Source organism: Chionomys nivalis, chromosome 19 (assembly GCF_950005125.1).
Source record: "Chionomys nivalis chromosome 19, mChiNiv1.1, whole genome shotgun sequence".
Lineage (NCBI taxonomy): Eukaryota > Metazoa > Chordata > Mammalia > Rodentia > Cricetidae > Chionomys > Chionomys nivalis.
This window is the reverse complement of record NC_080104.1, coordinates 53,774,171-53,786,755: the sequence shown is the minus strand read 5'-3', so window position 1 is coordinate 53,786,755 and position 12,585 is coordinate 53,774,171. Positions and strand designations below refer to the sequence as shown.

At 46.7% G+C, this 12,585-nt stretch overlaps 2 protein-coding genes across 9 annotated transcripts in view; both read left to right on the top strand.

Moving 5' to 3' along the window:
- Positions 1-636: 636 nt before the first annotated feature.
- LOC130862103 (D-dopachrome decarboxylase) lies at positions 637-3,191 on the top strand. The gene is made up of 3 exons (XM_057751505.1): positions 637-816; positions 1,161-1,336; positions 2,923-3,191. The coding sequence occupies exons 1-3, from the start codon at positions 709-711 to the stop codon at positions 2,993-2,995; spliced, it is 357 nt and encodes a 118-aa protein (XP_057607488.1). The 5' UTR covers positions 637-708; the 3' UTR covers positions 2,996-3,191.
- Positions 3,192-7,337: 4,146 nt separating this feature from the next.
- Positions 7,338-12,585, top strand: part of Cabin1 (calcineurin binding protein 1) — a 126,016-nt gene continuing 120,768 nt past the window's right edge. For all 8 annotated transcript variants that reach the window (XM_057751599.1, XM_057751597.1, XM_057751598.1 and 5 more), the window contains exon 1: positions 7,338-7,641. The gene's annotated coding sequence lies outside the window, so the exon portion shown is untranslated. The remainder of the gene's footprint in view (positions 7,642-12,585) is intronic.

Below are 12,585 nucleotides of genomic sequence, written 5' to 3'. Positions count from 1 at the left end.
AGATTGCCTTTGTGTGTGTGTGTGTGTGTTTATGTGGGTTTTTTTTGGGGGGGGCGGGGGTTCAAGACAGGGTTTCTCTGAAACTCGGTCCGCAGACCAGACTGGCCTTGAACTCAGAGTGCCACCTGCCTCTGCCTCCTGAGAATGTTGGGATTAAAGGCGTGCACCACCACTGCCCGGCCAGATTGCCTTGTTTTAAATGGTTCTGCTACCCTCTCATCACTCACTTAAACCCAGGTAGTTTAAGGTCCAACTGGAGATGCCCTTGTCCTAGGGTCTTGCCCAAGCGCATCTCACTCACAGGTGATACCTGGTCTCAAGACTGTTCAAAAGAAGTGTAATTCCTATACTGAATTTGAAATAATCATAATCATTCAAGAAACTTTAAGCCAGCCTGGCGCTGTGAAGTCTACAGAAATATATGTGTTGTGGGTGTTTCGCTGGAACGCTCAGAGGGAAACAGAGCCCCCTCCTGACTGGGAGGGCCAAAGGCTCTGAAGCTAGGAGTTAGGTAAATTGGAGCCAGCACACATGATTGCAGAAGAGGAGTAGCCCGGGTAGCCAATCCAGAACTGCCGATGCTGCCTGGCCAATGAGAAGCTTAGCTGCGCCCCCTCTCAATGCCCCGCCCCCTTTCCTGGAACCTCTGCGGGCTCCGGCGGCTCTCTCTACGCAATTGCGGTTTTGCGATCCCTCTCGCCCCCCAACATGCCATTCATTGAGTTGGAAACGAACTTGCCAGCTAGCCGCATACCTGCAGGGCTAGAGAAGCGGCTGTGTTCGGCCACCGCCGCCATCCTGGACAAACCCGAAGACGTGAGCTAGGGTCGGGGAGCCCTGGGCGAGCGGAAGTTGTGGGCTAGGGGTCAGACCTCCCAATAACCCTTACTTTTATCACCAGAGACCCCACCTGCCAGCTAACCTCTGACCTTGCGTGTCCCATCCTCCCTTCCCAGGTCCCTTCCTGGTTGCCCCTCCCAGGCGTGACCCTGACGTCGTAAGTGTGTGGGGGCACTTCCAGGGTTCCTAGACCAGTGCCCCAAAACCCTCATCCCTCAGACCCACCCCCCACACACACATTAAGACTTTGGCTTGCCGGTTCCCGGACGCCAGCCCGGCCTGCTCAAGCTTTAGGACTTTAACTTTTATGCTCCTTGCAGCGCGTGAGTGTGACGTTACGGCCTGGCATGACCTTATTGATGAACGGATCCACAGAGCCCTGCGTCCAGCTTCTGGTCTCTTCCATCGGCGTTGTGGGCACGGCAGAGCAGAACCGCAGCCACAGCTCCCGCTTCTTCGAGTTCCTCACCAAGGAGCTGGCCCTGGACCAGGACCGGTATGTGTAGGGCAAGTGAGGGAATTTAGCTGGGACTGCTAAGCCGCCAGAGCGATTCTGACTCCGTGCCCGTTGGATGAGGTTAGGGCGGGGGGCACATTATCTGCAGGTTCCAGAAAGCACTCCAGGACCTAGTGTGAGGAGATGCATCTGCTCCTTAGGCCCAGGAACGGTGGACCTGTGTTTAGAATAGTTGTAAGATTTTGATTCCTTCGAAGACCTGCAGCCATCTCTGTTAGCCCCGAGTAAGGATAGCTTGGGAAACCCCTGTGTTTTTTTGTGTGTACTGAGAATGTGGTCATGTACCCTGAGAACCACTGTGGCCTCTGCCCTGTCTCTGAACCAGGGTGTCTGGTCTTCAGGGAGAACCTTTCCGGAGGGAATCTGGTTATGTCCTGAGGCAAAGAACTTTGGACTAGATAAGATTAGGTTTCAGGAGAGTCACCAGATAGCTAGCTACAAGACCATTGGCCCAGGTAGCTGTAAACACCTTGATTTGAGGGCTACCACAGCTAAGAGATCCCAGATGAATCTGGACTTGAACCACCTCCAGTTTGTAGCCTTCTTTTCCATAAAAGCAGTGGGTCATTGGGAGGCAGAGGCAGGTGGATCTCTGTGAGTTCGAGACCAGCCTGGTCTACAAGAGCTAGTTCCAGGACAGGCTCCAAAACCACAGAGAAACCCTGTCTCGAAAAACCAAAAAAAAAAAAAAAAAAAAAAAGCAGTGGGTCAGGCTGAGTGACTTCCCTCTTTGACAAGAAGGTGTCCCCTTTCCTTCTTTCAAAAACAAAATCCAAAACCAGCCAAACAAAAAACCCCAAACAACAAAAACACCTTACACTCCGAAGCAGGGTTAAAGTCTCATATTCCTGAGCCTAGTCCATGCCTGTGAGGAACTAAGGGGATAATTTTGAAAGAACCTTCCAGAATGGAGTCCTTTTTGGCTCAGGAAAGTTGGTAATGACTGCTTGGGGTGGCTGCTTAAAGTCCATCCTTCAGTCCTAGAGACAGTTAAATAAATACTTTTTTAACTGTAACACTCTCGAACTCGGCATGTACCAGGGTTGCTACACCCATTACCGCATTTGATCCTTAAGTGCTTCTGTGCAGATTTGGTATCTTCATGAGGTTCATTAGACCAACTAACTTTACAGAATGTCAGCCCTGAGCACAGCACCCCCTGGTGCCAGGCGATCACTAGACACTTTTTAAAAAATCTCTGATGAATCAAATTCCACAGATTTGACTCAGGGTTGACCTTTGCCTGGCTTTGAGCTGGATTTTGGTTAAAAACGAAATAACTGTACCCTGGGCATGCCCAGAGGAGTCTGAAGTTAGGAGGAGGAGGACTGTCCCTCTCAGCCCTTATACAGCCCGACATATGCAACTGTGTACAGAATAAACTTACCAAAGTACATTTATGTCTGTCCTGGACCTATGTACAGCCATCATCGTGCACCTGACTGTCTCGGTGCAAGGGTCATTAGCTGGGGTGGGCAGACTGGTAAAATACCCTATAGGCTGATGTGGGCTGACCTGATGAGTTTGTCAAGGAGTTGACTTTTTTTTTTTTCTGCTTCCTGAAGGATATGTATCCGCTTCATCCCCTTGGAGGCCTGGCAGATTGGAAAGAAAGGAACTGTCATGACGTTTCTATGATTGAAACAAAGAATCCAGGGTGCCTGCTGAGCCTGTCCAGAGCCCTCTAGAGAGGCTTCCTGGCAGACTTGTGGCCGGTAGACACCACTGCCAAATACCTCCTTTGTATATGTGTCTGTGGCTTCACTGCACACTTTGGTTTTTCTTCTCCAGGCTCATGAATAAATATGAGGTCAAATAAACGAAGAGAGTATAACCCCAACATGGCTTCTCTGCTTCTGTTACCCCTCTTTGGCATCCTGTACTCTGGTTTGGATGACCTGGGGCATTCAGTCTTCACAGAGTGCTGTAATGGCCAGGGAATAGGACTGGTTGGGCTTTCGGGACCTCCTTTGGTCCCTCTAAGAACACGAATGGGAATGCATGCCTGCTATTGGTCTCATGTATTACATCCCAACACAGTGTCCTCTCCTGCCTCTCCTCCCCACTACTTCCCCTTTCCTCTGATCCACTTCTCCGTTTCCCTTCAGAAAATGACAGGCCTCCCAGGGATATCAACCAAACATGGCATATCAAGTTGCAATAAGACTAGGTACCTCTCCTCATATTAAGGCTAGACAAGGCAACCCAGTAGGAGGAAAAGAGTCCCCAAAGCAGGCAAGAGCCAGACAGCCCTGCTCTCACTGTTAGGAGTCCCACAAGAAAACCAAGGCACACAACCACAACATATATGCAGACTTATGCAGGCTCCCTGATTATCAGTTTGGACTCTGTAGAAATGCCTTCTTGACCCATTTACATGTCCTGTCTTGCCTGTGTATTTCAGTGTTCAGAGGTCCAGTGGGAAGGGCTTCTAGTATCTCTGCATCTCAGTTGCTTTTCCAAATGTTGATGCAGTTGACAGTCATGACCCGAACTCTGCTCGGTACTCTTTTCCTGAGCAGACATTTAATGATCTATATTATTAGTGTGTGCCAATGAAACATCAACTTGAGAATCTTAGTCTGTAGAGTATACAGAGTTGCTAAAATCAGCTACCAATAGAACCTTCCTGTTTCTGCTGTGTTTTTACTTGAGCACGGCAGAAGCCTTTCACAAAATGTAGACACAGAGTTCCTCCTGCCTTACTGTCCAATTGTTACTGCACTCAGTCCTTCTGCCCAGGTATCCTGATGGCTGAAGTAGCTTAAGAGATGTTTACAGGTCGAATGTTAATAGTTACAGACCTGATGGCATATGATCTTTCCTGGGGGGACATTAATAGATGTCTGTTCACCCCGCACTAATGACAGACCAAAGAAAGTGGCTTGCGTGAGTGTGGGTGGGGGTTTGCTTCCAGAGCACGAGCGACTCAAATGCAGATGCAACACCAAGAAGCCTACCCAGTGTGCGTGACCACTCAAAAAGCGGTATTCCCAGAGCTCCCTGAACGATGTGCAGGCAGCCTGGCTGCCACGGAAGTCTCCTCTTCCTAGTCGTTGTTACCCCCTCATCTAACTTTCAGAAGGTGTCTCAGATTGCTTTTCTATTGCTGGGATAAAAACAAAAACACGACAAAAAACAACTTGGAGAGGAAAGGATTTATTTCACCTTTTACCTTACAGTCGGGGCAGAAACTGAAGGCAGGAACCTGGAGGTCAGAATTGAAGCACAGACCATGATGCCTATGGCTTCCTCAGCTTGCTTTCTTATACAACCTGCAACCACCTGCCTAGCTGGAGCATTACCCACAGTGGCCTGGACCCTCCTTCACCAATTATTTTTTTTTTTAAATATTTATTTACTTATTATGTATACAACATTCTGTCTGTGTGTTGCCTGCAGGCCAGAAGAGGGCACCAGACCCCATTACAGATGGTTGTGAGCCACCATGTGGTTGCTGGGAATTGAACTCAGAACCTTTGGATGAGCAGGCAATGCTCTTAACCTTTGAGCCATCTCTCCAGCCCCCTCACCAATTATTAACCAAGAAAATCACTTATAGACTTGCCTATATGCCAATCTGAGGGAAGCATGGTCTCAGTTGAGATTCTTCTTCCCAGATAACTCTAGCTGTGTCGAGCTAACAAGCAAAACAATATGCAGGTCAAGTTAATAAAGCAAGATGCAGCTAACCAGGACAGAAGGAGGGTTGTGAATCTTCTAAGTTTCAGAAGCTGACCAAGCCTCATATAGTTTCTGAGACCTGTGACCCAACCCTTCTCTCTAAGAGGGGATGTTCCAATTTTGAGAATAGTTACATAACAGCCAGGGATGGTGCTTTCAGCCAGACCAAAAGGCAACGGTCTGACCATATTAAATCTACCAATTCAACCATAGTGAATGATACTGTATGTTGGCTTGTGTGGATTAGCCTCTCACTACTTCTCCAATATTCTCTCCACCCCAAGGTGGCTTCTGTCTTTGCTTTCTGCTAATTTTATTCTGTTTGAGGCTCTGGTATGATCAATATTGTTTTCCCCTTTGGACCCTTGCCCTGCACATCCCTGCACGGGGTCTTTATCAAAGTTTTTACTCAAATCTAGTTTTCAAGAATGGAGTGATGGAAATTGGATCCCATAAGCACTGAATTCATGCTCTATATTTTTGGAAAAGGATCTTTCTCTGTGGCCTCGACTTGTCTGAATTTTCTGTGTAAACCAGGCTGACCAGGAACTTGAAGTGATCCTTCTGTCCCAGCCTCCGTACAGGCTGAGGGCTGCACCACCATGACCCACTATTTATACTATTTTAATACTGTAATTTTAATATTTATGTGTTCTTCCCACCCCTCCTTCCCCTCTCGCAGTCTATACGTCTCTGAGGTAAAAGGTGATAATATATTTTTAATTTCCTGTCATATTACTAAAGCTTTTTTTTTATTTGTACTGGACTGATTGAATTATTTATATTACTAAAGCTTTTTTTATTTGTACTGGACTGATTGAATTATTTAGCATGATTCTTACTGCTATTCGGGTTTTTTTTTGTTTGTTTGCTTTTTATTTGTTTTTGTTTTTCAAGACAGAGTTTCTCTGTGGAACAGCCTTAGCTGTACTGGAACTCACTTTGTAGACCAGGTTGGCCTTGAACTCAAGAGATCTGCTCACCTCTGTCTTCTGAATGCTGGGATTGAAGGCGTTCCCCCCTCCCCCCAAGCGTTTTATTAACTCTCAAGAGACTAACCTCTCCTATAGTGGGCCCTTATCAGGAGACTTTGGACGGAAGGTTTTTCTTTTTTTTTTTTTTTGAGACAGGGTTTCTCTGTGGCTTTGGAGCCTGTCCTGGAACTAGCTCTGTAGACCAGGCTGGTCTCGAACTCACAGAGATCCGCCTGCCTCTGCCTCCCGAGTGCTGGGATTAAAGGCGTGCGCCACCATCGCCCGGCAGACGGAAGGTTTTTCAAGTCAAGACCTGAAATTCTTCTCTATACCCCTTTTTGAACTGGGTCTGCTCCCCGCCCTTTTGCTTTAAACCTTTTGGGTTTCTAAGTCTTTCAGTACATATCTCTAATCTCTGCCTTGGGAGACAAAGGCAGGCACATATCTGTGAGTTTGAGGTTAGCCTGGTATAAATTACCAAGTTCCAGACCAGGGCAATATAACGGACCGGGAAAGTTCCCGCTCCCCCTATCTAGTCCTGCCTGCGTTTTTCTGCGTTTCTATTACCTTGAGGACACCTGCCCTGGGTCTTTGTTGGGAATGCCTTTTTTTTTTTTTTAAATTTATTTATATTTTCTGTATGAGTGCTCTGTATGCCAGAAGAGGCTATTAGGTCCCATTATAGATGGTTGTGAGCCAGCATGTGGTTGCTGGGAATTGAACTCAGGTCCTCTGGAAGAGCAGCCAGCGCTCTCAACCGCTGAGCCATCTCTCCAGCCCCCATGGAATGCCTTTCTTATAGTGACTGCGGGAGCCCTAGTCTATAAACTCTAGCTTTATAAACGCTGAAAGGGGTAGTACGTGATGGCGTTGGCCTGTAACGTCAGAAGCCCGAGACGGAAGCAGCCACAAGTTCAAGGGTAGGTGGGACTGCGGTGTAAGACGCTGTGTTAAAAAGAACAATTGGGGCTGGAGAGATGGGCTTAGCGATTAAGAGCACAGACTGCTCTTCCAGCACTCACATGGCAGCTCACATCTGTCTGTGACTCCAGTTCCGGGGATCTGACACCTTCACACCAATGCATATTTAAAAAAAAAAAAAAAAAGCAAGTCTTGCAGGAGCTCAGGACTCTTGCACGAGAACAGTAGCCACGCGCGGGAATCACAGAGACATCACAGGGCGCCTGCAAATCCACTCAGACTGCAACGGCGCGAGCGCCCACGCCGATTGGCTGACAAGGCCGGCACCCCAGCCAATGAGAGTGTTCCTTGTTGAACGTGCGGCGCGCAGGAGTCTGGGTGCTCAGGCTGTTGCCGTGGAGACGCAGGGCGAGTTCCGGGGAGTCAGGTTTGCGGATGGCCGCGAGGTGTGCGTGAGCTCGGCTGCGGTGAGCGCCAGGAGGCGGAACCACGCGAGAAGGCCGCGGCTCTCCGCATCCTCATCGGCGCGGGGCCGAAGCGAGACCGGAGATCCGCCGGCTCGGGACCGGGCCTCCTGCCCAGGCCGGCTCCTCCGCGCAACTCCCGCCGCCGGCCCGAGGTGCGCCGGGTGGCTCACGGTGACAGCGGCGCTAAGCCATCCCTTTCTGTGCGTCCTTTCACTCACCTTCACAGCAGCCCAGTGAGGTGAGTGTGATATTAGTGCGGTTTACGCGGGTGGAAACGGGCGCCGACGTAAGGTTTCTCAATGATTTTAAAATTCCCGGAGCGGCTTCCATCGGCTGCAGCTGTTCCGCTGACAAGCCGCCCCGAGGAAGCAGGTTGATCGACTTCACCTGGCTCTCCCGGTTTCTGCACCTGTGGATTTGGGGCCTGTTCAGCTCTTCAAGACTTGAATGTTTTGGCTTTTCGAGACGGGGTTTCTCTGTGTAGCCCTGGCTGCCCTGGAACTCGCTCTGTAGACCACGCTGGCCTCGAACTCAGAGATCGTCTGCCTCTGCCTCCCGAGTTCTGGGATTATAGGCGTGCAAGCACCATCGCCCTGCACAAGACTTGACTTCTTATAGGTCATGAATGTGGACAGCTGAACTCCATGTAGCTAAGGTTCCTTCTATGCGATTACTTTGTTTAGAAATAGAATAGAGTGATCTCCTTTAGGGGCCCACAAACTCTTGTCGATATATTTATAATATGTTTTAAATTTAAGAATAGTAATACTTTTAATGGTTTTTTAGATTTGGGGTGGCTGTACTCTGGATCTCTGCGTTCAAGGCCACCTTGGTCTACATAGTGAGTTCTAGGACGGTCAGAGCTACATAGTGAGACCCTGCCTTTCGTCCCCTGCCCCTGATGCAAAAAGATTGCCAGGCTCCTTGGCCCCAGTAGGCCCCCCATTGCTTATCACTGGGTGACAGCGATGAGGGGCTTAAAGTATTTTTTTCCATAATGTGACCCTGGGCCATGGAAACTGTACTTTAAAGAGTTAAAGAGACTTGCTGTGACAGTGCATGCTTTTAATCCCAGAACTCGGGAGGCAGAGGCAGATGCAGATGGGTCTCTGAGTTCAAGACAACCTGGTCCACATAGCAAGTCCAGGCCCATTTTTCAGGGAATATATAGGGAGATCCTGTCCAAAAAAGGGGGGGGGTGGAAACTTGAGAATTTAGAGCGATTAATGTGCTATTCTTAGAAAAATGCAACTGAAAAAAAGAAAAATTGCAACTGCTAGGAATTTGATAAATGATTATAAATTAAGCACCCCAAATTAAAATCCCCCAAATCCAAACTTTTGAGTGCAGAGATGACTGCACTGTGAAATTTTGTTCCGTGTAAAATTATTAAACATTTTATGTAAAATTAATCTTCAGGCTATGTATATAAGGATATATGAAACTAGCAGACTTTGTGTTTTTATGAGTCTCATAAGATAGCTTATATACTGGGCTGGAGAGATGGCTCAGTGGTTAAGAGCATTGCCTGCTCTTCCAAAGGTTCTGAGTTCAATTCCCAGCAACCACATGGTGGCTCACAACCATCTGTAATGAGGTCTGGTGCCCTCTTCTGGCCTGCAGACATACACACAGACAGAATATTGTATACATAATAAATAAATAAATATTTAAAAAAAAAAAAGATAGCTTATATACTTGCAAAAACTGCAGAATCCAAACATTTTTGGACTTTCTCCTCTTTATTTTGTAGCTGTTCTTTTTTTGTTGTTTTTTCCAAACAGGGTTTCGCTGTCCTGGAACTAGCTCTTGTAGACCAGGCTAGCCCTGAACTCATAAAGATCCGCCTGCCTCTGCCTCCCAAGTGCTGGGATTAAAAGCGTGCGCCACCACCGCCCAACTTGCTGTTCTTTTTTTGTTTAAAGGTTGATTTATTTTTATTTTATATGTATGCGTGCATGTATGTATGTCATGTGTGTTTCTGGTACCAAGGAAACCAGGATGTTGTTACTTCTGTAGTTAGCTGCTGTATGAGTGCTGAGAGCTGGACCCAGGTCCTCTGCAAGAGCAAGTGCTGTTAACTGCCCAGCTGTCTGTCCAGCCATCTTAACTGTTCTGGGGCTCATGGAGAAGAGTAAATATGTGACCCACCATTCTTGAATTGCTTACACACACAGCGATCATGTATGATCTCAAGCGCACAACAGAAAAGCTGGGATCAGGTGGAGATGCACCAGTAGCAGTAAAGAGACTATCCATCTGTGTCTGTTTTATACTTTTGGGTCCAGGAGGTAGAACTGAATATAGCTGACTAAGCTAGTCTGGGTAGAGGTCTTGGTAGGGTGCTGCAGGCACATTTTCTGCACACAGTCAACAATGGCACACAGACTAGGGGAAGGCATTGGGGTCCTTGACAGCATGCCCTTGTCAACCAGACACACTCGCTCAGGCCTTCCTCTGCTCTGTAAACATTTGCTCAGACCTTCCTCTGCTCCCCACATTTTTCTGTGATAGGCTTCTTTCACTCAGCGTATTTTCAAAGACTGCTACCCAGGTTGTTAGCTCTTTGTTTTTATGAGTAATCCATTGTTTGAATGTACCATATTTTGTGTATCCATTCATAAAATTATGAACTTTTGAGCTATTTCTGCCTTTTGCATATTATAAATAATTCTCATTAATCTTTGCTTTGGTGTTTGACTCATGTGGATGTTCCATAGTTAATTTACCCACTCTCTTTAAAGACATTTAGGTTGCTTCCATTATCTTGCAAGTATAACTCCTGCACAACAAATAATCCTATGTTCTTGTATTTTTGTGTTGTTGGTGTAATGGAAAAATTAAAAATGTTGTGGATCCCCAGCGGTGGCAGCAGGTAGCAGAAATGCTGCAGGTCCCCAAGTGGTGGCAGCGGGCCATGTGGCAGCCAACAGCGGGCCCTGAGAGCAGCCAGTTCTAGGCAGGGTCGGCTGCAGGTCCCCGAGTGGTGGCTGGTCCAGGGCAGGGAGACACGTGGTAGCGGGCAAGAGACAGAGACATGGATAGGCACTCCATACAGAGTGAGGTTGGATATTTATTCAGTGGGTTATGGAGGGGAAAGGAAGAAGAAGAGCAGAGAGAAAGGCAGGAGTGGGGAGGGAAGAAGTGGGGAGAGGCAGAAGCTGTCTCTTCGAGAGGGAGACTTTAAAGAGAGGGAACTCAGGCTGGAAGCTGAAGATCAGCCTGTCTCAGCAGTTGGGGGAGTCGGTGTGGCTTGTCTCTTAAAGAGATAGAACAGATCATTACAGTTGGAGATAGTAGGTCTTCAGGGTAGAGGCCTAAAAGTACAGTTCTGGTTGAAATGTACATGCAACTGTAATTTTCTTAGATATTGTCCAATTGCTTTTTAAAAGGATTGTATCACTTTCCTTTATGTGAGAATAGTATTGCTTTTCCACAAAATTTGCTTACCCCCTCTGCCTTGAGACAGGATTTCATTATGTAGTCCTGTCTGACCTGGAATTTGCTATGTAAAAAAGGGCAGGATGGTGTTGAACTTGCAGTGGTCTTCAGGTGCCTCTTTTTCCTGATTGTTGGGATGAGAGGCCACCACGTCCAGCTTAAAAAAACAACAGGAAAATTATTTAACAGAATGACAGATTATTTTTTGTGGGGGGGGGCAGGGTTGCCACAAGACCAGTGTGGAAGTCAGAGGAAAACCTGTGGAACTGGTTCTCTCTTTCCACCTTTGTGTAGGTTCCGGGGATTGAAATCAGGTTTCTCTATCGTCTGAACCATGCTTCAGCACCATACTATTGGCTTGGTACTAATGGTATACTTTGCTACTTCACTGAGTTCTTTTATTAGTGTATAAATTTGCCATTGATTATGGGTTTAAAGGTTTTTTTTAAAGGTGTTCTATTGTATTGTCAGCACAGCAGTCAGTAATACTTTTACTTTTTATTCAATTCTTAATTTTTTGAGATAGGATCTTGCCATGTAGCCCATGCTGGACTTGAGTCCACAGTTCTACTACCTTAGCCTCCCGATGCTGAGGTTGCAATGCTGAGATTAAGCCTGGCTTTCATACCTACTCTTAAACCTCAGTTTGCTTTTCCTGGTCTCATTGCATTGGCTGATCATCCTAGCAGAGGTGGTGGCTATCCTGGCTTTAGTCCTGATACCAATAGAAGTGTTTGTAGTGTTTCTCCATTAATAGTATTTTGGATTTAGGACCAAGGTATTTATATTTCTTATCATGACAAGAAACCATCCTTCAGTTCCCATTTTCTTCAAGTGTTTTTCTTGTTCATAGGTGTTAAATTTTATTAGATGTATTTAAGACATTTGTATGTAGCCGCTTGTCTGTATGTACATCATGAGCATACAGTGCCTGCAGAGGTCAGAAGAGGGCACTGGATGCTCTAGAACTGGGTTTCAGGTGGTTGTGAGCTCAACCTGGGTTCCCAGAAGGGCAGCCAGTGCTTTTAAGTGCTAAGCTGTCTCCATGTGGAAATAATTGTATAACTTTTAATATGACTTAATCATGTTTTCATTTTTATATTATTGTTACATTTCTTTTACTTTAGTTGGATTTGCTTTTATCTAGAAGGGTTTTTTTGGTTACTTTTCTCATCGAACCAGAACTTATCAGTAGTTGTCTGGCCAGAGAGTTCTAGGGGTCTTCCTGTCTCTGTTCCTTAGTTCTAGGCCTGCAGATGCACGGGGGACCCTGAGCTCAGGTCCTCAGGTTTGCACAGCAACCACTTTCTCGATGGAATCGCCTCAAGCCCTCCTAAATCACAGCCTTTGATTAAAACTATCTTGGTTTTAATAATGTTTATGGAAAGGTGTGTGTGTGTGTGTGTACACACTTGCCACAGTAAAGATGTGGAGGTTAGAGGGCAACCTTGGGTGTTGGTTCTTGCCTTTTACCCTCCCTCCTTCTTAAATTAAAACCATTATTGGGGCTAGAGAGATGTCTCAATGGTTAAGAGCATTGGGTATCTTCCAGAAGACCCAGATTAGATTCCCAACACCTACATAACAGCTCACAACACAACCGTTTGTAACTCCAGTCTCGGGATCTGATGTCCTTTTCTGGCCTTTGCAGGTACCAGGCACACATGTGGCACAGAGACATACATACAGGCAGAAACCCATAGGCATAAATAAGTAAATGAATGAATGAATAGTAATTTAA

Excerpts from the sequence above, each read along its gene's own strand:
- LOC130862103 (XM_057751505.1), top strand. The coding sequence starts at position 709 with ATGCCATTCATTGAGTTGGAAACGAACTTGCCAGCTAGCCGCATACCT. Across the intron at positions 817-1,160 it reads TCCTGGACAAACCCGAAGAC|CGCGTGAGTGTGACGTTACG; the intron begins GTGAGCTAGGGT and ends TGCTCCTTGCAG. Across the intron at positions 1,337-2,922 it reads CTGGCCCTGGACCAGGACCG|GATATGTATCCGCTTCATCC; the intron begins GTATGTGTAGGG and ends TGCTTCCTGAAG.